Source organism: Notamacropus eugenii, chromosome 2, assembly GCF_028372415.1.
Source record: "Notamacropus eugenii isolate mMacEug1 chromosome 2, mMacEug1.pri_v2, whole genome shotgun sequence".
NCBI classification, from domain to species: Eukaryota; Metazoa; Chordata; class Mammalia; order Diprotodontia; family Macropodidae; genus Notamacropus; species Notamacropus eugenii.
Window position 1 is genome coordinate 22,207,908 of NC_092873.1, and position 21,956 is coordinate 22,229,863.

The 21,956-nt window shown below is 46.3% G+C and overlaps 1 protein-coding gene and 1 long non-coding RNA gene across 7 annotated transcripts in view; one reads left to right on the plus strand and one right to left on the minus strand.

Annotated features, from left to right (window-relative positions):
* Nucleotides 1-909: 909 nt before the first annotated feature.
* On the minus strand, nt 910-4,523 carry LOC140524696 (uncharacterized). The gene is made up of 2 exons (XR_011973802.1): nt 3,771-4,523; nt 910-1,244 (listed from the first exon to the last, which is right to left on the minus strand). It is a non-coding gene; the product is annotated as an uncharacterized lncRNA (long non-coding RNA).
* A 10,017-nt stretch (nt 4,524-14,540) lies between these two features.
* Nucleotides 14,541-21,956, plus strand: part of ANO1 (anoctamin 1) — a 187,579-nt gene continuing 180,163 nt past the window's right edge. For 3 of the 6 annotated variants that reach the window (XM_072639398.1, XM_072639402.1, XM_072639399.1), the window contains exon 1: nt 14,543-14,797. In XM_072639398.1, the coding sequence (XP_072495499.1) occupies nt 14,728-14,797 (70 nt within the window). In that variant the 5' untranslated portion in view covers nt 14,543-14,727. Of the gene's footprint in view, nt 14,798-21,956 lie in introns of all 6 variants that reach the window. The other 3 variants (XM_072639403.1, XM_072639404.1, XM_072639405.1) reach the window with 2 other exon arrangements.

The following is a 21,956-nucleotide window of genomic DNA, read 5'->3' on the forward strand; positions in this document are numbered from 1 at the left end:
AATTTAGTACCCAGTATTTCTTCAGAGCTTGTACCATATGTGTGCATGGCCCATCCCTCTCAAGAAGGCATACTTTCCCAAAGGACTATTTGCTGATGTTGGCAGCTGAGCAGTTTTTAAAAAACAATAATCGGTGAACGTTCAGAATTCATCCCGACTGGAAAGTCACTCTGGCGATACAAGAAAGAAAGGCCTGAAAGGGGGCTGACCTACATCTGCCCAAGGAAACAGAGTGCCTAATTAGAAAGGAATGACTCCCTGCCTCACAGACATTAATAATGGGCAGAGGAGAAAGCTGCCTGCATCTCCAAGAAGGATGGAACAAGGCCAAGGAGCTCAATGCATAGAATGTCACGTTGTAGGCAGCTTGGGAAAAGACACTGGAAACCAAGAAGTTTCAGCCTAGTGTAAAATCAGACTGGCCCTATTAGGAGCAGATCCTTGTGCTAGTCATGTGGGTCATCCAGGAATGTCTCCCACGTGGATCTGCTCCTGTCTGGAGAGAGAAAGGGAGAGAGAGAGAGAGGAGAGAGAGAGAGAGAGAGAGAGAGAGAGAGAGAGAGAGAGAGAGAGAGAGAGAGAGAGAGAGAGAGAGAAAAGAAAAAGGGAGGGAGGAAAGGAAAAGAGAAAGGGAGAGAGGATAAAAAGAGATGGAAAGAGGAGGGAAGGGGAGAGAGAGGAGGAGGAAGGAGAGGGAAAGAAGACTAAAAGAGAATAAAGAGTAATAGAGGAGAGAGTAGGGGTGAGAAAGAGCCCAAAAGGGAAAGAAAGGATGGGAGGAAGAAAGCAAATAAAGAAAGAAGAAAATGAAAGTAAAGAAAGTAAAATTCAAATATAAATCCATTCTATGACACTAGTCAAGAGCTTGCCACAGATATGTCTTTCTAAATGGGATCAGCCGAAGCAACAGAAGTGAGAAGACCATATTTATTTATCCTTCCTGCTGTAACCATGAGCTCCCTGGGAAGAGAAAATCATTAAGAGATTGAAGGATGTTGTCAGATACATTCTTCTCCTGTGGCATCATGACTGAGAGATGAAGGGAGCAGCCAGGGCTGCTGCTGGACTCAACCACATCCTGAAAGTTGGATGGCCTCCGTTTTGGGAGTCCGCGTTCCTTCCTGTTAACCTTCCTGTGGTCTTATGCACCAGGTGGGCCTCTTCGTTGATTGAGACAGTGGAGGTAAAGGTGAGCCACAGTCAGTCCATGGTGTCACTCATGTGTTCATCTTCAGTTAGCATGTCTGTGGAGATGATTCACAGATCGAGAGTTAGCCTGGATCCCCTTCGAGCTCCAAATTTCCACCCACCTGGGACCTCTGTTTGAATGGCCTGCCAGCACCTCAAATGTAGGCCACACGTGGCCCTGTAGGTCCTCAAGTGCAGTCCCTTGCTTGAATCCAAACTTCACAGATTCAGTCAAAGAGCTGCACTTGAGGGTCTAGAGAGCCACATGTGGCCTCAAGGCTGCAGGTTCTCTACCCCCATTCCAGAAATTCCTATTTTACCAAATACTTCTTTCAGATTTGGAACTATTCCATTCTTAGGACTATAGCTGCATACTGGCAGAACTGACAGCCATCTACATATATTGCCATTGCAAAATAAGAGGTAAGCATGCATGCACCCTGCTCTTGGGTCTCTCTCATACCAGCCTGGTGTGTCTGACAAAGTCATTCCTCAGGTGAAGACATTGAATGTGTTGCAAAATCAGAGAATGACAAGTTAGTGGAGGCCTTATAAGCTAACCTCTAGCTAGCCAAGACTCTATCCCACCATACCCCCACAGAGGGGTCATCCAGCCTTGGCTTGAAGGCCTCCAAGGAAGGGAAACAGGATACTCCTGTTCTGCCCTCTGGGGTCAAACAGAACATATTTCATCCTTCCTCCATAAGCCAAACTTTTCAATCCTTGAAGAGAGATGATGCAAACGTCATCTTTCACAATGTCCCCATCTACTTCCCCATCGTCTGGCCAATCTCCAACTCTTTGGTGTGCAGCACTTCCTAGAAAATCGTGTCTAAAATTGGCTATAGCTGGGTATCTCCCTGCTGGGGGATTTCTGGGAAGCCATGGGTCAAGTTCATGGTGATGGAAAGAGGGCAGAGCTCCCCAATTCTGAACACCTGAGGGATGGTTGGCTGGTCAGCTCGAAGAGATGGACATGGAGGCTGGAGGACCCAACTTCAAATCCCAGCCCCTTATTCCTCCTATCACGTGACCTCTCTGGGCCTGAGCTTCCTTCTCTGTGAAGCGCAGGGGCAAGACTAGGGTACCTCCAAGTCCCTGAGCCCCTCACCAAATACAGTTTTAGCTCTATGTGAAATAGCAAGGGGTCTCCTACGTAAAATTCTATCTATAAAAACCTTATAAATCCCAAGTCATCCATAAAAGCCAAATAAGGCTGCCAATATATTTCCCTAGAACACCAGGCCTGTGGGCAAGTCTTGGAACCAATTGTACAGAGAAAAAATGTCCCTCTTCTATTTCCCCAGATTATCAGCATAAGACAACTGAGGTTCTATCTTTAGGCCCAAACAAACATTTCTAACTGGACAGTGCCCAGCCCCAGTGGCTTCAGGCATTCTTGGAGGCTTTTGAACTAATCAAATCAGATGGAGGAAAATAAGTGGGATTTGAGTTTAGCGTTCAGGTTTTTTAAAATGTTATTCTTAGGGAGATTTTTGGGAAAAGAACAACTCTCAGATGGGATATTAGCAGACATTGACCTCCCCCAGTCCTTGAGTGATAAGCTCCCAAGCAACCTGGGAGACCTCACTTCCTTTCTTCATTCCAGGAAAAACAATAGTATAGTGGGGGAGAGACTCCACCCCACCCCCAGTCAAGCTCCTGTGTGGAGGGGGGAGTCGATGCACATTAGCTGGGAAGTAGGAGTCAGTGGTGGGAGGGGGAGGCATTTCCAGCCATCATAAGAGAGCTAAGATTCATGGAATCTGAAAGAGGCCTAAAACAGCAGCAGACTAAGCCCCTCGCTTGCCAGAAAGGGAAACTGAGGTTGAGAATTGTGACCCTAAGTGGGAAAAATACCCCTCCTTCCTGGGCTTTATATAGTGACTAGAAGGCCGGGCCTGGAGTCGCGAAGACTCTTCTTCCTAAGCTCAGATCTAACCTCAGACACTTAACATTAGACTGGGCAAATCACTTAATCCTATTTGCCTTAGTTTCCTCATCTGTAAAATGAGCTGGAGAAGGAAATGGTAAAGCAGTCGAGAATCTTTGCCAAGAAAACCCCCAATGGGGTCACAAAGAATCAGAAATGCCTGAAAAGAATGAACAGTAAATGCACAGGGAGGTGGAAAACAAGGCAGGGAGTACAGAAAGGTGAGTAAGGAAGGTCCCTGCTCTCCTCGAGCTGACAAATCCCTTTGGGGTGATATGCACAACTAGAAAATAAGGCAAGGCATGATAAGTGAATGAAAATGGCGTTTGTCCAGCACTTATCATGCACCAAGCAGAATGCTGAGGGCTGAAGATACAAATTGAAAAAGCCAGATGGTCCCTGACAGGGAGGATGTCTGCTCTCACTGGGAAAGACACTGAAAAAGAAGCTCAGTGGCTGGGTGGTTGGCAAAGCCCCGAAGGCTCCTGGGCGCAGCGGCTGGTCAGACAGCCAGGGATCTGAAGGGAGAAGCAGGAGAGATGGGAAGCCTGGGGACCTTAGGGTTAGTCTGTCCCTACTTTGTAACCTAAACAAGTTTTATCCTGTTTCTACTGACCAATCAGGGCCCAGCAAGATTTACTGAACTTACCACGATCGCTGGGGGTTTAACCCTATCTGACCAGCTTTGCCACTCAGAGGTTGAGGGTCATCCATGCCTTGTAAGTGGAGGGCCAGAACTTTTCAAGACGTTGCTAGGCTAGTGCTAGGCTAGTGGGTACAGAATTCCAACTTTGTGCAATTTTAAAGTGATGCCAATTATTTCTAAATTTAGTTCACTGGTATAATACACATACTTAGACAAGACTACCTACACTTTCCACTGATTGCCACCTTCAAAAGTTTCCTTCCTTTGACGCTTTAGGAATTCAGTTTGTTTACAAAAATGAATTATTTTAAAATAATAAAGTGCCTTTAGACACTACAGGGATTCATCAGAGAAAAAAATTCTCCACTTGAAAATAACCTGATTTTTGTTTGTTTTCTTACTTTCCCAATAAATTTAAACAAAGGGAAGGCCAAAGCAGAGTTGACTGAACCGCTGCTGCTGTCTTTGATGTTACACAACACCCAGGCCAATGTGGGACTAAGTTGCACCATCTTTCTCTTTGATCACAGACTCCAGGGTGAGTCTCATAATATACACGTCATGAAGGTTTGTCTTTGTGTTTGCATGAGGAAAATATTTGGCAGGTGAAATATTTGGAGTACAGTTATCTCTGAAAAATAAATGTTCTTTGACGATACCATGCAGATTTATAAAAGGATTAGCCTTTTGAAATTATATACTAAAAATAAGGAGGCAGCTAGGTGGTGCAGTGGATAGAGCACTAGTGCAGGAGTCAGGAGGACCTGAGTTCAAATCTTACCTCAGACACTTGAAACTCACTAACTGTGTGATCTTGGGCAAGTCACTTAACCCCAATTGCCTCATCCTGGGTCATCTCCAATCATCCTGATGAATATCTGGCCACCGGATTCAGATGGCTCTGGAGGAGAAGTGAGGCTGGTGAGCTGCACAGCCCTCCCTCACTCCAAACAAAGTCAAGTGCAAGTCAAGTCACTATTTCTCTGATGGCACGGTCTTCTTCGGCAACGAAGGACGAACACACCCTAAAAATATAATGCTGTGGTTATTGTTTGTTTCCTAATGACTGTGTGACCGGGTCAAAAGTAGAACTAGATGTATCCCCCACAAAGTGTAAAAATGGAAATTTCTTACATTTGGGGGCATTCATATTTAAAAGTTTCTGGCACATAGCAAGTACATAATAAATGTTTTATCCATGTATCTAGTAATTCAGATAAAGCCACATGATTTCAGAAACCAAGCATTCACTCTCTTACTCTCTATGTAACAGATTTAATTTTTTTAAATAATTCCCAAGGGAATGTCTGGGAGTCAATAATGCTTGAGTGATTAGTAAATGTTTGTTGAATGACTAAGGTGAAAATGTATTTAGTAAGAATGTATGTGTAGAACTCATATAAGATTACACTCTATCTCGGGGAGGGGGGGAGAGAAAATCTAAGATTTATGGAAGTGATTGTAGAAAACTGAAAACAAATAAATTAATTAATAAAAAAAATAGACATTTGTTGACTGACTGACTAACTGATAGTCACTGTGCAAAATGCTAGGGATACAAAGAAAGGTCAAAAATAAATGAAAACCTGGACCCTGCTCTCAAGGCTCTCTCCAGGCCATGTTTTGAGGATCAAGCTTAGTTCTGGGTCCCCTTATCTTTTAAAGGATGTTGGGATGCTGCACAGCATCCGGGGAGGGCTCCCATCATGGGGAAAGACCTCAACATCATACCATTTGGAGAGTACTTGGAGGAATATGTTAAGTCTGGAAGGTTGAAGGGAGCTTTCAGGTGGGGATATGATAGTGGCCTCCTAGCATGTAGAAGGAAAAAAAAAAAGCCTTGATGTGCTTGATCCAGAAGGAAGACCCAGGGGTGATGGGACTGAAATTGCTAAAAGACAGATTTGGGCTCAAGTTAAGGACAATTTTAATGGCTCCAATTGTCCCAGAGTGGAATGGCCTCCCTAGAGAACTGGTACAGTCCTCCTCAGACCCTGAGGAGGTCTGTGAGCCCAGACTAGATGACACCTTGTTGGAGATCCTCCTTCATGTGAGGCACAGACCAGAAGGGCCTCCTTCCTCAGCTGAGATGCTGAGGTTGCCTCATCAGGTGTGCTGGAACTTTATTTTTCTTTTTTAATAATATTTTACTTTTTCCAATTACATGTAAAGACAAATTTTAACAATCATTGAAAAATTTTTCATGATACTTTTCTTTTCTTGAGGGTTTTTTGTTTTCTTTCACAACATGGTTATTATGGATATGTTTTGCATGACTACACATGTGTAACCTATATCGAACAGCTTGCCTTCTCAATGGGGATGGGAGTGGGGAGGGAGGAAGGGAGGGAATTTGGAACTCAAAGTTTTAAAAATGAATGTTGAATATTGTTTTTACATGTAATTGTGGGAAAATAAAAAATAAATTTTAAAAAAATTTTGAGGTCCAAAATTTTTCCTTCCCTTTTCCCCCTCCTCCTTAAAACAGTAAGTAATTTGACATAGGTTGTACATGTACAGTCATGTAAAACTTATTTCCATATTGGTCATGTTGTGAAAGAAGAAACAGACCAAAAGGATAAAAAAAGAAAGTGAAAAATAGTCTACTTTGATCTGCATTCAGATTCTATAAGTTCATTCTCTGGATGTGAATAGCACTTTCTCCCATGAGTCCTTTAGAGTTAGTTGTTTTAGACCATTGTATTGCTGAGAAGAATTAAGTCACTCACAGGTCTTTATTGTACAATATTACTGTTACTGTGTACAATGTTCTTCTCGTTCTGCTTCCTTCACTTAGCATCGGTTCATACAGGTCTTTTCAGGTTTTTTTAAATCTACCTGCTCATCTTACAGCACAGCAGTATTCCATTGCATTCACATACCACGACTGGTTCAACCATTCCTCAATGGATGGACATCCTCTCAATTTCCAGTTCTTTGCCCCCACAAAAAGAGCTGCTGTAAATATTTTTGTACAAGTACGTCCTTCCCCCCACCCCCTGCTTTTTTTTTTTTTTTTATCTCTTTGGGATACAAGTCTAGTAGTGGTAGTTGCTGATAACGTTCTAAATAATCGACGAATTCTGAAGGGGAGCCAGAGTGAATGCTTGGTCATTGTGGGGCCTGGGTGATCTCCCACCTTTACCCATCCCCCAACACACACGCACACACACACAATTCACATACATACCACACGTACACACTCACACCACACACATACACACACACCACACAAATATATACACTCACACACATTCACACACTACACATACATTCACACTGTCACATACCACATACACAATTCATACACACCCCATATACACACATATTCACACTCACCACACACATGCACACTCACACGTAATTCACACACCACACACACACTCATACATACCACACACATACATACACTCACACACCATACACACAACTTACACATACCAAACATACACACATTTGTACACATACCATACACTCATACACACACACACACACACACCTGGCCTCAGAGCATCCCAAGCTCCTCTCACTGCCTAGCTCAGTGCTGCCCACTACGTGAGACCTTCCTTGTTCCTCCCTCTGCCTCCCTCCTAAACTTCGTATCTACTTTGTGTGCTTTGTTTCTACTTGCACACATGGTGTTCCTCCCTCAGCAGTAGAAGGGAAGCTCCAGGAGGGCAGAAAATGTTTCTCTGTTGCCTTTGTATCTCTTGCACCTGTCACAGCAGAAATTTCAGGAATGCTTGTTGACTTAATGTTCATGTTTGCTTAAAATGATCATCGTTGTCATCATTACTTTTCCAGAATGAAAGTGTGGCTAGATTGAATGCTGGACTTTTCTTTGCAGAATGGCCACTAGTTTGGTTTGCATCTTTGTCCACTGAACTGCTGTGAAGGAGACTCCTGCACTCAGAATCAGAGGCACTGAATTCAAACCCTGCTGCTGTGTACTGACCGTATTACCTGGGACAGGACCTCTCTGGACCTCAGAAGCTTTCTCTATAAAATGAAGAGCTTGAACTAGCCAAGCTCCAAGATGTCTTTCAACTTCAAACCACTGGATCCTGCAGAAAGCCTGGCTTCCCAGAAGCATCAGGAGACCCTCAAAGGGACTGGGGATGAATGAAAGCACTTTGGTGAGGAAAAGTCCATGTTTTCCAGAGCTTATGTTTCTTCTGGGGTAATGAGAGGCTCCCCACTTTAGCCAGAAACAATGGTCGTGCTTCAGTACCCACCCATCCTCCTGCACCAGAAGAAGCAAGAGTCCTTCCTTTCAGCAGAGGAAGTGCTCCTGCAGTCTCACTTCCAAGTGTCCATCACTGGGCACTTGTTCCTTTGGCCTCTGAAAGCAGATGAGGCCATAGACACCAGGCAGTTCAGCTCTTCCTTTTAAGATGAGGAAACTGAAATCCAGAGAGGCCAAGTCACTTGTCCAAGGTCACACAGGTAAGTAGCAGAAAGATGGTTCAATTCGAGGGCTTTCTCTATTACATCATACTGCTTTATGGCCTCTACCTGGGGTTGTTTCCCTACCTGTGAAATAATGGTGGGGGTGACAGGATACATGAGGAGTGGATTCAAAGGTCCCTTTCAACTCTAAATCCAGTGATGATCATGATTACAGCTCTTCTGTACTCAGTGAATGAATGAGCATTTACCAAGTGCTTACCACGTACCGAGCACCAGGCATACAAATTAAAGCAAGACAGAGGGTCCTTGCTTTCAAGGAGGGGAGGACAACACAGAATGGGGCTTTAGAAATGATCAGGAAGGGATATGGAGACCTGTTTTCTCTGATCAGAGCCTAGGGTCCCAGGTGTAGAGGCCAGAATGAGACCTCAACAGGAGCCAGCTGATTTCAGTTCAATAGATGGGAGAATATCCTAACCAGGGCTATTGAGGTAGATGCCCTCTACCTTCCTTCCTAGCTCCATGTCTATGACCCCAAGGGAAGGGCTGCCAGGGGATACTACCAGTGTTTGAGCAGAAAAGGTCTGAGCCTCCCTCAGGAACTTTGCAGAGAGAATCCAAGCTCTGGGAAGGCAGTTATACCAGAAAGTCTCAGAGATCATTCTAGCTCAGAGACTCTCCCATCCTACCATGCCCAGCCTACACTCTCCCCTCCTCTCAGATAATAGGCTAAGTGCTTTCAACTTGTCTTCATTGCAGGTGGTCGGAGCAGGGATTACTATGGCCTTGGTCTTGGAAGCCGTCTGCCTCGAACTGTGTGTGGGGGTTGGGGAGGGTGGTGAACAGACTCAATTTGGTCCAGGCTCTGTCATTCCATCACTCCCACAGACCTGCCAGCCCCAGGCAAAGGCTTGGGGAGTGTTTGAACATTGTCCAAACAGACCAGTCAATGACACGGCTCCTCTCCTTGTAATCTAAGCAGGAGGTTATGAACCTTTAGATGGAATCTAGGGAGAGCATCTCCCCCCACTCCCCCAGCTTGGCAGCTGCAGGGGGAGGGCCAGGCCCTTAATATATGGCCCCCCAAAAGAATGCCCAAGCTGAGGCTAGGTCCAAAATGTTAACTTGGCTTCTTTTCCCCAAATAAGGCTACATGACACAGAACTTTTACATCAGCTCCCCAAGCAAAACCGAATGCTTGAAGCTGGTCTGAGGCAAAATTTCAGGTCAGGCCTTGTCTGTCTTTCCCCAGTCACTAACTTCAAAACTACTGCCTGGTTATGATTTCATGACAAGTTTCTAGAAATGTCCCTTTGTCATTTTGTTATGGTCTCTGAGAGTGGTGAGCCCAAGCCCCCTCCAGCTGCTGCCATGTTGGGGGAGGTGCCAAAGGACGTCAAGGTGGAGCTCTGACTCCTCCAAGCCCCAGTGTGGAGGTAAGGAGGAGGAAGAAGAGGAGGAGAAAAAGAAGAAGAAGAAGAAGAAGAAGAAGAAGAAGAAGAAGAAGAAGAAGAAGAAGAAGAAGAAGAAGAAGAAGGAGAAGGAGGAGGAGGAGGAGGAGGAAAAGAAGGAGAAGGAAAAGGAGAAGAAGAAGAAGAAAAGGAGGAGGAGGAGGAGAAGGAGGAGAAGGACCACCTTCCAGATGTCATTTCCAGCTGGAGAGAAAAACCAAAGGATTCTTAAAAGAGCCAACTAGAGGAATCCCTTGGGGAGGTGCCTGTCTCTCTCTGCCTAGAGAATTGATTTCAAACTTTCTCTTGGAAAGAAGGCCTCTTTCTGCTACAGATCTTTCTGGATAACTTTTGGGTCCCAACAATATTTATAAAAGAAGAGACTTAGCAGGATCTAGCTCCAGGCCCTGGTATAAATGGCTCAACCTGAATAGAAGTTTGAAACACATTAAGAAATCTTGAATGCTAAATCTGCCACCCTGGCCATCAAGGAGGGGGATGCTAGTATTAGCACCCGAGTATCCCAGGGGTAACTGCCAGCCTCACAACACTCACACAACCTGTGCTCTGCCCATTGTCTGTCCCGTAGCTATACCTAGGAAGTCTGGCAGCTGGGACAAGTCCAGTTAAGTTGGACAGGCAAGGCAGGAGGGGAGGGGAAGGAAGACTGTGCTTAGCAAAGAGCCATGACCAGGCATTTGCTTGGTTGAGGTAGATAAAAGGAGCCAGGCAGAGGGTGAGAAAGCTGGAAGAAAGGTTGGAGCCTTGCAAGGGGACAGAGAGTGGAGGTAAAGAATTGATCAATGACTCAACTGGCATTTCTGAAGCACATCCTAAGTGCCAGGCCCCATGCTGGTGACAGGGTACGATGAGGCCAATGAAAATCTGTGCATAGCGGAGGGAACTTGGAAGGGCGGCAGCTCTGGGTGAGAAGGCCCAACACAAGGCACATGTCAGCTCCTCATTCATTCCTTCCATGGGTTCTGGGGGAGGGGCACTTTGCTGGGCACTGGGCAGCCAGAGAGAAATGAAACCAATCCCTGCCCCCAGTGAGCTTACAAGGGACAATGTGCAGTTCACAGAATCTTAAATGCAGAACACACACAAAAGCATTTCTGTGGAAGGGTTCTAGCCACTGAGGGGAGGTTGGGGTAGGAGCAGCACAGGCTTTCTGCAGGAGTCTCAGCACTTTGGCTAAACTTTTAAGGAAGCAAGGGAAGCAACGGGGTAGAAGTAAGCCAGATACAGGGGAACTGCCTATGCAAAGACAGGGAGAGAGGAGATGAGAGACCTGTTTGTAGGGGATGACCAGAAGACCAGTCTAGCTAGAACATAAAATACATGGAGGGGATCATTAGCTTGAAAAATAAGTTGAGGCAGATTGGAAAGGGCTTTAAATGCCCAACAGAGGGGCTGCATTGAATCTTAGGGGTAAGAAGGAGCCTCCTGAATAGGGAGGACCATGATCAGATCTGCCTTTCAAGAATCTCAGCTTGGCAGCTTGTGAAAGCTGGAACAGGGAGTGGAGAGAATGAGGAGCCAATTGACTGTTGCGATAGTCTAGGCAAGAGGTAAAGAGGGGGCCAGAGCCAGGGTGGTGACTCTGGAAAGGGACAGAAAGAACCATATGGGAGACACGGTGGGAGAAACAATTACATTGGGCAATGATTGGATCTATGGAGCAGGGGGGAGTGAAGATTTATGGGTGATATGGGTTATAAACCCGGAAGAATGAGAGGGAGAGAGGCAGTGCCAAAATCTCTGATCAAGAAAAGACTTCAGCCAATGATCATCAAATCCAGCTCTTACTTGAGTACACATCCCCCGCCCCCCTCCCCTGCATCCCTGGCAAGTGGGCATCCAACCTTTGCTAGGCCAGGATGGACAACCTCAGGCTGCCCAATCCACTCTAGGCTAGCTCTAATTTTAAGTTCTCCTTGACATGTGGCCTAAATTCTCCTTCCCAAATGCCCACCCCAATGGCTCTTACTTCTTTCCCTTGAGGTCAAGCTTCTTCCTCCCTAGGGAAACCTTTCAAATTCTGGAAGTGACGCCACCTTCCTGGAGTCTTTTCTTCTCAGGATAAATCATTCTAGTTCTTTCATCAGATAGTCATGTGACAAGAAGTCAAGACCCTTCTGACCTCCCCAGCTGACCCATGTCCTTCAATCATGATCCCCAGCCATGGATCCTGAGCTCTAGATGAGGTCTGATGAGGGCAGATGACAATGGAGCCCTCATCTCCCTTGTTCCAGACTCATTCTGAGGTTCTATTTCCCCACCTCCAATAGGTGGAAATTGGATTGGATGACCTTTGAGTGAGCTCCTTCCACATCTGATGGTCTGTATCCCAGGTGCTATGGGGAGGGGGCTGGATTTTCAGAGGGTCCTTTTTGTGCCTTCACCTAAGGAACATGTAAGGGCTGCCTCACCTAGGCTGGGACTGGTTGACACCTCTTCTCAAGTCCCAGCCAGAAAGTGACTGTTGCTTCCTGAGACTGAGCTGGGCCAGATCGACAGCCATATGGTAGGTACAGTTATGATCTATGCCTAGTGTTAGCCTGGTGTCACCCCTTTCTGTTCCCCCTGCCTTCCAGTATGACCCAAGCTCAGTGCCTTCTTAAAACCCTCAACAGCTTGGAAGGGAAGGGGAGGAGAGGGCAAGAATGTCTCCCAAAGCCCTAGCCCCAGAGGGTCACTGGGCATTCCCTCTCTCATCTGTCTGTCACCAGACCCAGCCAGGCCTCTGGGACTCTCCAGTTCCTCCAGAAAACCCCCAGTCCCAAAACAGACAAAGTCTTTCCTGCCTTTCATTCAGACAAGACTCCTTCAGCTTTAAAAAGTTTGCCCAGGGAATTAAGGAGTAGGCAGATAAACCAGAGAAAGCTAGAATTATCCAAGGGACAAAGGTTTCCAGATCTTCCCCAGTTAACCCCGTCTGACTCCAGCCTCTGAGGCTACCAGTGTGTTCCTGAGAGGGGCCAGGTGGGACTGGATGGATGCCCATCAGGCCTACCTGTGCAACACAATGGTCAGGGAGTGGAGATCAGCCTGTTCCCTGGAAGCAAAGAACTTTTCCATTTGTGACAAAGGGCATTCCTATGCCAACCCTGACAGCAGACATTCAGACTCCTTCCCCCGCCCCCGGTCCCCCACACCCATTCTGCACCCCCACCCCCCAGTGAGTAACTTACCTCATGCAAAGGAGAGAAGAAAAAACCAAGAGAAAAGGATTACTTTACATCCTGTCTGGGAAGCAAGTGATCTGCTCAAAAATGAGGGGCCTCTCCCAGGGCTGGGGGCGTTTTGTCAAAGAGTAACAGTCAACCCAAAGAATCCATCTGGATAGTGAAACTGATGGGACCATGGAAGATTATTGGGTGGTGTGGCCTTCCCAAAGCCCTAGAAATCACGCCATGGAGTCTGTCTGCCTGCTTGTTTGCTGACCTTGATAATAGCGAGAGTAGCTGGCATTCCATCATGCTTTGAGGTTTACAAAATAGTGGGTTTTTCTCCTAAAATAGCCCTCTCAAGTAGGTGGTGTAAAGGTTACTTTCATCATGTTATAAATAAGGAAACTGAGGCATAAATGGGCCCCTAGCAGTGAAGGTGGGAAGCAGGAAGCACTGTGGTTACGTAGGAGGCAGACCAGCCACAAGCTTGGATTCCCTACCCAATCCCATCTGTCGTCCATGAGGGCCATGATTCACTGATCCCTTATTTTCCCAGTGTAGCCATGTTCCAGCTCCAACTCTCCCAGATAAGCCTTAGTCCTGAGGCAAGGACATATCTCTCTGTTGGGTTCCAAAGGTACCCCTGAGGAACTGGAGGTGATTCTCAAAGCTTCCAGTCTAGTCCCTACTGAGAACTGCCAGTTCTATATAACCATCGATTAACTTGCTCCCCAGTCCTGGTTACACTAGAACGGTGAGGGCCAAGAAGATTAGGCCATGAGATGGTGGAAGGATCTGAGAATGTTTAGCATGGATCAGAGAAGACTTGGAGGGGGAGTGTGAAAAGTGGGGGTCTCCTAGTCCCCACCTTCAAGGACTCCAATGATGGGAAGATGGCCCCAGAGAGAAGAGCCACAGCATTGAGGGATAGAGGAAGGACAATTTCCTGAGGGAGAAAGCCCTTCCTAATGATCCCAGCTGTCCCCAAGTGGGATGAATGGGTTGCTCCCTTGGGAGGACACAGCTTCTCCATCACTGGAGGGCTTCATGCTAAGCTCACTGGGTGTACTGGTCAGTTCTGGTGTGGACCAAATGGCCTTACTTCTAGCTCAGATCCTGTGACTATGTGGCCAGTCCTCTGGCTCTACACTGTTGAAGGACAGGGACTGGACCCAGAATTTCACTGATGTAGGGAACTCCCAGAGGAGGAGACTACCTCTAACAGCACAGTGGCACCTTCAGGTATTAGAGAGGCGCCTCAGGTTAAAGAACTTGCTCAGTATCATACAACTAGTATAGATTGGGGCAAGGCTGGCACCTAATTCTTTCTGCCACCTCTGCATCCACTCTAGTCCCCTGCCTTTCATTCTGCTGAAATGGGGTGGGGGCAGGTTGGGAGGGGAAGGGATAAGGACCAGGCTTGAAGTCCAGTGATTCAAGCTCTCATTTCAGCCCAGCCATGATTCTCTGTGTGGCTTTGGGAAGGTCACTTCTGCTCTGTGGGCTCCAAGTACCCCATCAAGGCTAGGACATGGCCAAGATGGTCTTCTTCCCCCCTTGTTGCTCAGAGAGTCCATGACTCAGTCCAGCACCAAGAGTCAACTTTCCCTCCTGGTATTCATTGTAATTTTGGGAAAAGAGCCAGAAATGTAATCGTTGGTGGAATGTTGAGGGCAAACACTGTTATCATAGATTCCAGCCCTGTTTGATCAAATGATTCATGGGCAAACTTTGTGAGACTGAAAGATTAGCCTGGCTTCCATGAAAGCCACTCTGCCTGTTGCTCAGGGCCAAGCAGTGGCTTTCCAAGTCCTCAGAGTCCTCACACAGAGGAGGCAGCTTGGGCAGATCAGCCCCTGGGGCTTGCTCCCGTAGCCAAGAACCAGTCTGCTCGGCACCCAGGGCCCTCTGCAGCTTCAGCCCAGCATGAAGGAGAAGCCACCACTGTCCCAGGAGGACATCACCCAGCAGACTACTCTGGAACCTCTGCTGCCAAGTAAGCGAAGGCTGGCCATTAAGAGGGGATATGTCTGGGGTTTGATTCCACACAGACTAAACTCAGTTTGCAGTTTATATGCAAAATATGATACTTACCAGGAATGACTTGATCAGAGTCTTTAGACGAGTGTGTTCAGAACCAATACCTCGGTCCGATTCGGCAGTGCCACTCATGGGGAACGCAGGGGGGCGGGTGTCTTAGACTTGAGTCCAAGGCAGGTGGCTTCAGGGGAGTCAGCAGAGTCTGAAACCTCCCCTGTGACCAAAGCCAGGGAAGGAAAGGTAGATCAAGGAATCACCCAATTCCAAGACTGAAAAAAGGGACCTCAGAGGCACCCAGTGCAAACCCTACTTGATCATGAATCCCCCCACCAACATCCCAGGGAGGGGAGCTCACTACCTGTTGAGGCAGCCATTCCAGAGTTTGGATAGTGCTCCTTTTCCTTATGTCTTGCCTGAATTGGCCCCTCAGCAACTCCACTCCCCTCCCCCCACCCCTAGTTCTGCCCTAGGGAGAAACTGAACAAATGCCATTGATATGTGAAGGCTCTTCAAGTGTTTGACAACAGTTCTTGCATCCCCAAGAGCCATCCTCGGTTCCTTGGATAAAATTCCTATGGTTTAGTCTCCAGAACCCTCCCGATCCTGATTAACCAACATGATCTTCATCACCATAAGCTTGTCTCTAGCTGCTTAGAGATAGGGGAAACAGGAAAACTGTTTTGCTATGAAGTCATGTCTAACTCTTTGTGACTACATTGAGGGTTTTCTTGGCAAAGACACTGCAGTGGTTTGTCATTTCCTTCTCCAGCTCATTTTACAGATGAGGAAACTGAGGCAAACAAGGTGAAGTGACTTGCCCTGGTTCCATAGCTAGAAAGTGTCTAAGGCCAGATTTGAACTCACAAAGATGAGTCTTCCTGATTCCATTGCACCATCTAGCTTCCCCAAACAGGAAAATTAGGGGCTAATTGTATCATAGCCTGAATCAATCAGTCTGGCAATAAGCATTTAGGAAATATCTACTAGGTGTCAGACACTTAGTCCTGTGACCTGAAGGACTCACGAAGTCACAAGCTCTGAAATTAAGTTATGTCTCCCTTTCTCTCCCTGCTAAGTCAAAACTTCCTGTTTCTCATCACCCTGGTTCTACCTGTCAGGGAAGAAAGTACAAAGATTAAGAAAAACTGGTATCTCACAATCTGCTATCAACTCTTAACATGAATATAGGATTCCAACCCTATCTGTCTCCAGATTACCTTCTTCCTCCTTTGTTGAGGTACTCTTGGAACCTCTGTTTTAAAGAAGGACCCAGATCCACCATTCCTCATTCTCTGGATTTCATCATCATGCCCCCAGACCTTTTCAACCCTCTTTATGGGTTGTCTTCCTACCCCAGGAAGCATCTTCAGGACGGGTACCACCTTGCTTTCATAGTGAGGCACTCTTCATGGTGCCTGGTATAGAGTAAGGGCTTTTAAATGCTTGGTGACTTGACTTGACTGTTAAGGACACCACCATCCTGTCTCTCTTCCAGGACAAGGATGCAGCTGTCCTTCCAATACCTCCCAATCACCAACTCAGAGTCCTCACCTCTCCCCTCTCCCTCCCATCCTTTATGAAAGCAGTTGCCAAGTCTTGTCAGATCTGTCTGTCACATGTACCTGCCCCCTTCTAGTCCTGAGTTCAAGTCCCTATTCCCTCTTGATTCTAGCGCCTTCCCTGTGAATCTTCTCCTAGTTGTCCTATAGATAATTTGCTTTGAGAGATGTGTTTGCATGTTGTAGACCCCATTAGACTGCGAGCTCCCTGAGATCCGGGACGATCTTTTGCCTCTTTTTATATCCCCAGCATTTAGCACAATTCCTGGCACACAGTAGATGTTTAAGTAATGTGTATTGTATTGAATTGAATTATATGTCACCCATTACTATTGGAATAGTTTTTCTTTGGTCTCCCCACCTTCAGTCTCTCCCCTTTCCAAACCCCCAAGAGCCATCAAAAAAGTCATCCTCAAACATAGTCTGACCATGTCACTCCCCTGATCAAGAAGCTTTACCAGCTCCTTATGGCTCCTGGGTTAAATACAAAATCTTCATCTTGGCATTCAAAGCCCTCAACCTTCTGCTCCAGCTTACCCTTCCTTAACCCTTTCACGATGATGCCTCTCATACCCTCTACATCATATGCTCTAGTCAAATGAGCCAACTTATTGCTTTGAAAACTCATCCTCCACCTTAGTACCTCCATTTTCTCTCTGTGAAAAACTTTGTAAACATTAAGATGTTAGGTGCATTCGAGTGGTCAAAGGTTAAGCAATTGGAATGGTTTCATGGAAGTGAAATCCCATTCAAGCTCTCGGATGCCTCATCTTTGGGGGTGGGTGACCTTGGCTTCTGGGAGTCTCTTCCAGGTCAGAACAAGATAGACAGGGCTTAGTGGTTTTTCCTGGCTTCTAAGGAGCACCAAAAAGCTGACCATCCACTTGGCTGAAGGGATATGAAAATTTTAGCCACAGCGTCTCTTCTGAAGTATTGAAACAGCCTCCTGGTTGGACTCCCCTTCCCTCCATCCTGGCTTCATTCCCTCCCTGTTCCAGTCTAGCCTTCACTCGGATGCCAAGGCAATTTTCCTAAAACATAGGTCTGACCATATCAGCCCCTCTCCCTGCTCAGTAAACTTCTGTGGCTCCCTATCACCTGCCTTGAGGAAAACACAGTTCTGGGGAAGGATCACTGTGGTAGATCTTGCCAACCAACTCTCCTCCGGTGTTTTCAAATGGTTTGGCACAGCAGAGCAAAATGTAGAATCCAAAGGAATGGCTCCCTAGTGGTGAAACTTGAGTGACCCTGAGTAGGCTCATGGAGCATGCTGGGAGCATAGGCATCCTTCCTCTTCTGATACTGTCCTTCTTCTTACCCATCCTTCTCCTCCCCCAACGCATCTTCTTGGTCTCTTTGGACCAGAACCAACTGATAAATCAGAGCTATCCAGCTTTGTCAACTGCCAGAGGTTGGCCCTAAAGGTCCAGCTAGCTGTTGGACAAAAGTCTGGCTTTTTTAAGTGCTAAAAGTAGGTTCCCAGCATGACCCATTTTTTTCAGAAACATTTTTTTGCCATCATCTCTGAGTGAGGAGCCGAGGGATGATCAGAAGGGTCTCACCTGCACAATTTCCTATGGACCTGAGGGACAATATGGGCCTTGGCTGCCTACTCTAAGAGAAGCTAGGACATTTGTGTTTAAAGGCTTCCCAGGCCCCTATTGGAAGGGAGCAATACTCTCATTCTACGGAGGAGGGACCTGAGACCCAGAGCAGTAAAGTCACAGATTATAAGAGGCAGAGATGGGATCTGAATCCAGGTCTTTGGATTCCAGAACTAGCATCAATGGTGAGACCACATTGCCCATCTCCTGCAAAGGATCTAGAGAGGCTGAGGCACAGAGAGGCAGAGCCTGGGGCAATGAAGTCCCCTCAGAATGTTGGAAGATGCTCCAATAAGGAAGCTGAGGCTGGGAGCGGATGCAGATTGAGCAAGAGGAGGTAGCTGAGATAGGACTCTAGTGACCAGCTCCAGCCTTGCCCAATGCAGCTGCTGCCACCACCTCCACTGCCACCACCACCGCTACAACCATCGCCAATCCATCCCAGATCTGATATCCTATCCCAGTCCACAGTCATCCCTCAGCCTCCCCTCAGGCTTCCAGATTCAGTGAATTCAGAGCATGAAGGAGATTGTTATCATTTGTTTAGTTAGAACCATGGACGCCCTCGGGGTAGGACTGGAGGATGGTACGGGGAGAAGCTGAAAGACAAAGGAGGGTGAGAAGAGGGGAAGTGGGAAGGATTTCAGGAAAGGGTGAAGCCCATAAGAGCACACTCAGAAATCAGGCTGCCTCCAAGACAAACCCTTCTCTGGGGCTCTGGGACTCCATAGCACTTTGCAAAATGTAAAACGCTGTTATCAATAAAAGCTACTGTTACACGTGCTTTCCTCACCCATGAACAAAGCTCAAAGCCCTCTAGTAAGAATTACCACAGACACGTGCCCAGCACTGGGGGGGTTTGCCTTAAAACACCAGCATAATTTCATTCAAAGTCCTGTGAGATTCAGCCTAGAGGCGTTCTTATCCCCATTTTACAGATGAGGACACTGAGATTCAGAAAACTAAAATGACTGTCCCTTGATCATTCAGCTAGTGTCAGAGGCCGGGTTTGAACCCCTGTCTCCCAGAGTTCAAACACAAGACCCTTCCTACTAAGTAAAGGTGTGGATCATGTCTTCTGATCCCAAATCCATTGTCCCTGCTACCATCCCACATTATCATTGGTATTACAGCCTTATCCCCTGGTGTCTTGGGGGTGCCCACACTGAACAAGCCATCTATCTCAGCTGTAAGGTGAGTTGCTCTGGGAATGTCCTTCACCTCCAAATGTTACCTCTGTTTGCTGGCTACAATAATACCAATTCTATACTTACAGAGGACTTCCTAAAACCATGGACCTTCAGAGCTGGAGGACCCTTAGAGATCATCCTGCTTTCTTCCCCTTGTCTTCATAGCTACAAAACTTGGGCTTCAGCCCTAAGTATTGTATTCATCAAATCAGGGAGGGTCCCCTGCCCTGTTGCATCACAGAGTCAAGAACCAAAAAGATCTTGGCAGGAAATGTCCTAGAGATAAAGTAAAAACTTTAATCAAGTTCACACTTACAAGAAGAGGTGGGTGTGACCAGGCAGTGGTTCATCTGAGAAAAGGATGGGAATTCTACTCAAGCTCAAATTCAGAGGGAGTCACCAGGATGACATGGCAGTAAAAGAAGATCGTAGAATCTTAGGCTACTTCAAGAGAGGTATCATCTGGCAGATGGGGGAGACAGCAGTCCCTCTATCCTGACCAAACCTGTTACAAACACCAGCACTTGGAAGGATAGTGGTAGAGCCAGAGAGGATCCAGACAAAGGCAATGGGATGGGGAAGAGCCTGGAGATCATGTCTGATGAGGATCAAAGAGACTGAAGGACTGGAGACAGTGGAGATACATCTGTCTTCAAGTGTTTGAAAGGCTGACATTTGAAAGAGGGGCTAGATTGTCTCTGCTGGGTTTCAGAGAGGGGGCATTGCAAGCAGGCAGATTTAAGCTTGAGGCCCTACTGATTAGTCATCCCTAAGGAGAATGACAAATCCAGGCCAAGGTTGGATGGCTCCATAATGGGTTTGTTATGGAGTGGCTTCTCCCTCAGCCTCAGTTGGACTTTGGTGTCCTTTTCGTGCTGGACATTTACTCAATCTGTGGAACTTGCTCAAGGTCATGCCATAAGCTCTCAACAGAGCCAGGACAAGAACTCAGGGCCTTGACTCACCCAGCAGAGTTGTTCCCACCCTACAAGCTGCTTCCCTGATCGATGGGATTCTGAAATGCTGCTGGGGGCCCCTTAATGAAAGATTAAGGCAGCATTTCATTATCTTTTAAAGGCAGCCACAGGAAGAACTCTGGTGATGGAGTGCAGCCATGCCCACCACTCATGATTCAGAATTACAAGGACCAAGTAAGGGAGGGTTCCCATAGCTTCAGGTTGGGTCAGCTTGAGGTCTTTTGACCTCCCCAAAGCCAAATTTTGGCTCCAGACAAGCTATGTCAATGGGAGGTGTCCAGTAGGACCAAGTTCCTCTTCTGGGAAATGTCAGTCAGTCAAAATTATTAAGCACTTCCTATGTGCCAGACACTGTGCTAAGCCCTAGGGATACAGAAAAAAAAACCAAAGACAGACTCTGCCCTCAAGGAACTAACAGGAAAGGTTACATGCAAGCAGTTAGGTAGAATCAAGCTATGGATTCAGGCTTATTTAAAAATCGGAGATCACTTGAAACGGCCTCGAGAAAACCCAGATCTGGTTTCCTGGGAACTGCTTCATGCCATCGGAGGTTATCCTTCTATTTCCTGAAGTGGGGGATTGTTACAGAGCATCAATGTTACCCAAGAGCCTTGCAGAAGCCATCCATCACCAGATCAGTTACTCACAGTGTGATAGGCAGCCACATGCTGATGGAGAAAAGGTCAGTCTGTACCTGTCAGAGGCTACCCAAAGGTTCCCAGAGCAAAACTCAGTCATTCATTTAGCAAACACTGAGTAGGTGCTAACTCTTAGCAGTCCTCTTAATACTGCCCAAGTTTACATTAACCATCTTAGCTGCTATACCTCCTGATCAATGTACGCAAGCTTGCAATTCACTTGAACCCCAGGAACATTTTCAGATGAACTATTTTCTTGTCCTGCCTCTCCCATCTTGGATTTTGGAAAATGGCTCTTTGAACGCTAAGATAAGACAACATTTATCTGTTAAATTTCCTTTTGTTAAGTTCATTCCAAAGTTCTAGCCTATAAAAACCTTGTTGGATCTTGGTACCAAGTGGGTTCTAGCTCATGCCCTGTCATAACTCGCTGAGCATGTCATATCACTGTTGTGAGCTTCTATTTTCTCATTAATAAATTAAGCTAGATTATCTTTAAGGTCTTTCCTGTTGCAAACATGACTACCAGTTAAAAACCATTAAAAACAATTCCCAGAATTTTGGGGGACATCAAACAAGTCTTAGAATACAAAATTTTGATGAGATAAAATGTAAATAAATCAAGCATAAGGATTATCTTTCCTTAAAAGCAGTTTAAAGTATGAAGTATAATGGGGAGCATGCTTGCAGAGTGGTGCAGAGAGGATAGAGACAGGGGGGATGATGTGGAAACCTGAACCAAACCACAGACAGTTTATCAGAGCTGTTCAGACGCTCAGAATATAGGCTTCCATAGCTGGAAATCATCTGGTATGACCCAGAGAGGGGTTCTGAGTCTAGAGTTGTTCTCACAAAATAGATGGGGGGAGAAATTGATCTTTACTTTTCTGAGGAGTTCAGCATGTTATGAATAAAAGGATGAATGAAAGAAAAAAATTGTTAAGCATTTATACTGTGTAGCAGTATACATTCATACTGCTAAGCATTTTACAAACATTATTTCATGTGATCCTCATAATAACCTTGGGATATAGGTGTCATTATTATCTCCATTTTACAGATGAGGAAACTGAGGTTCAATATCTCTATGAGTAACCTAGGGAAGGGGATTATCCCTCAGCCTATTACCATGTTTACCATATAACCA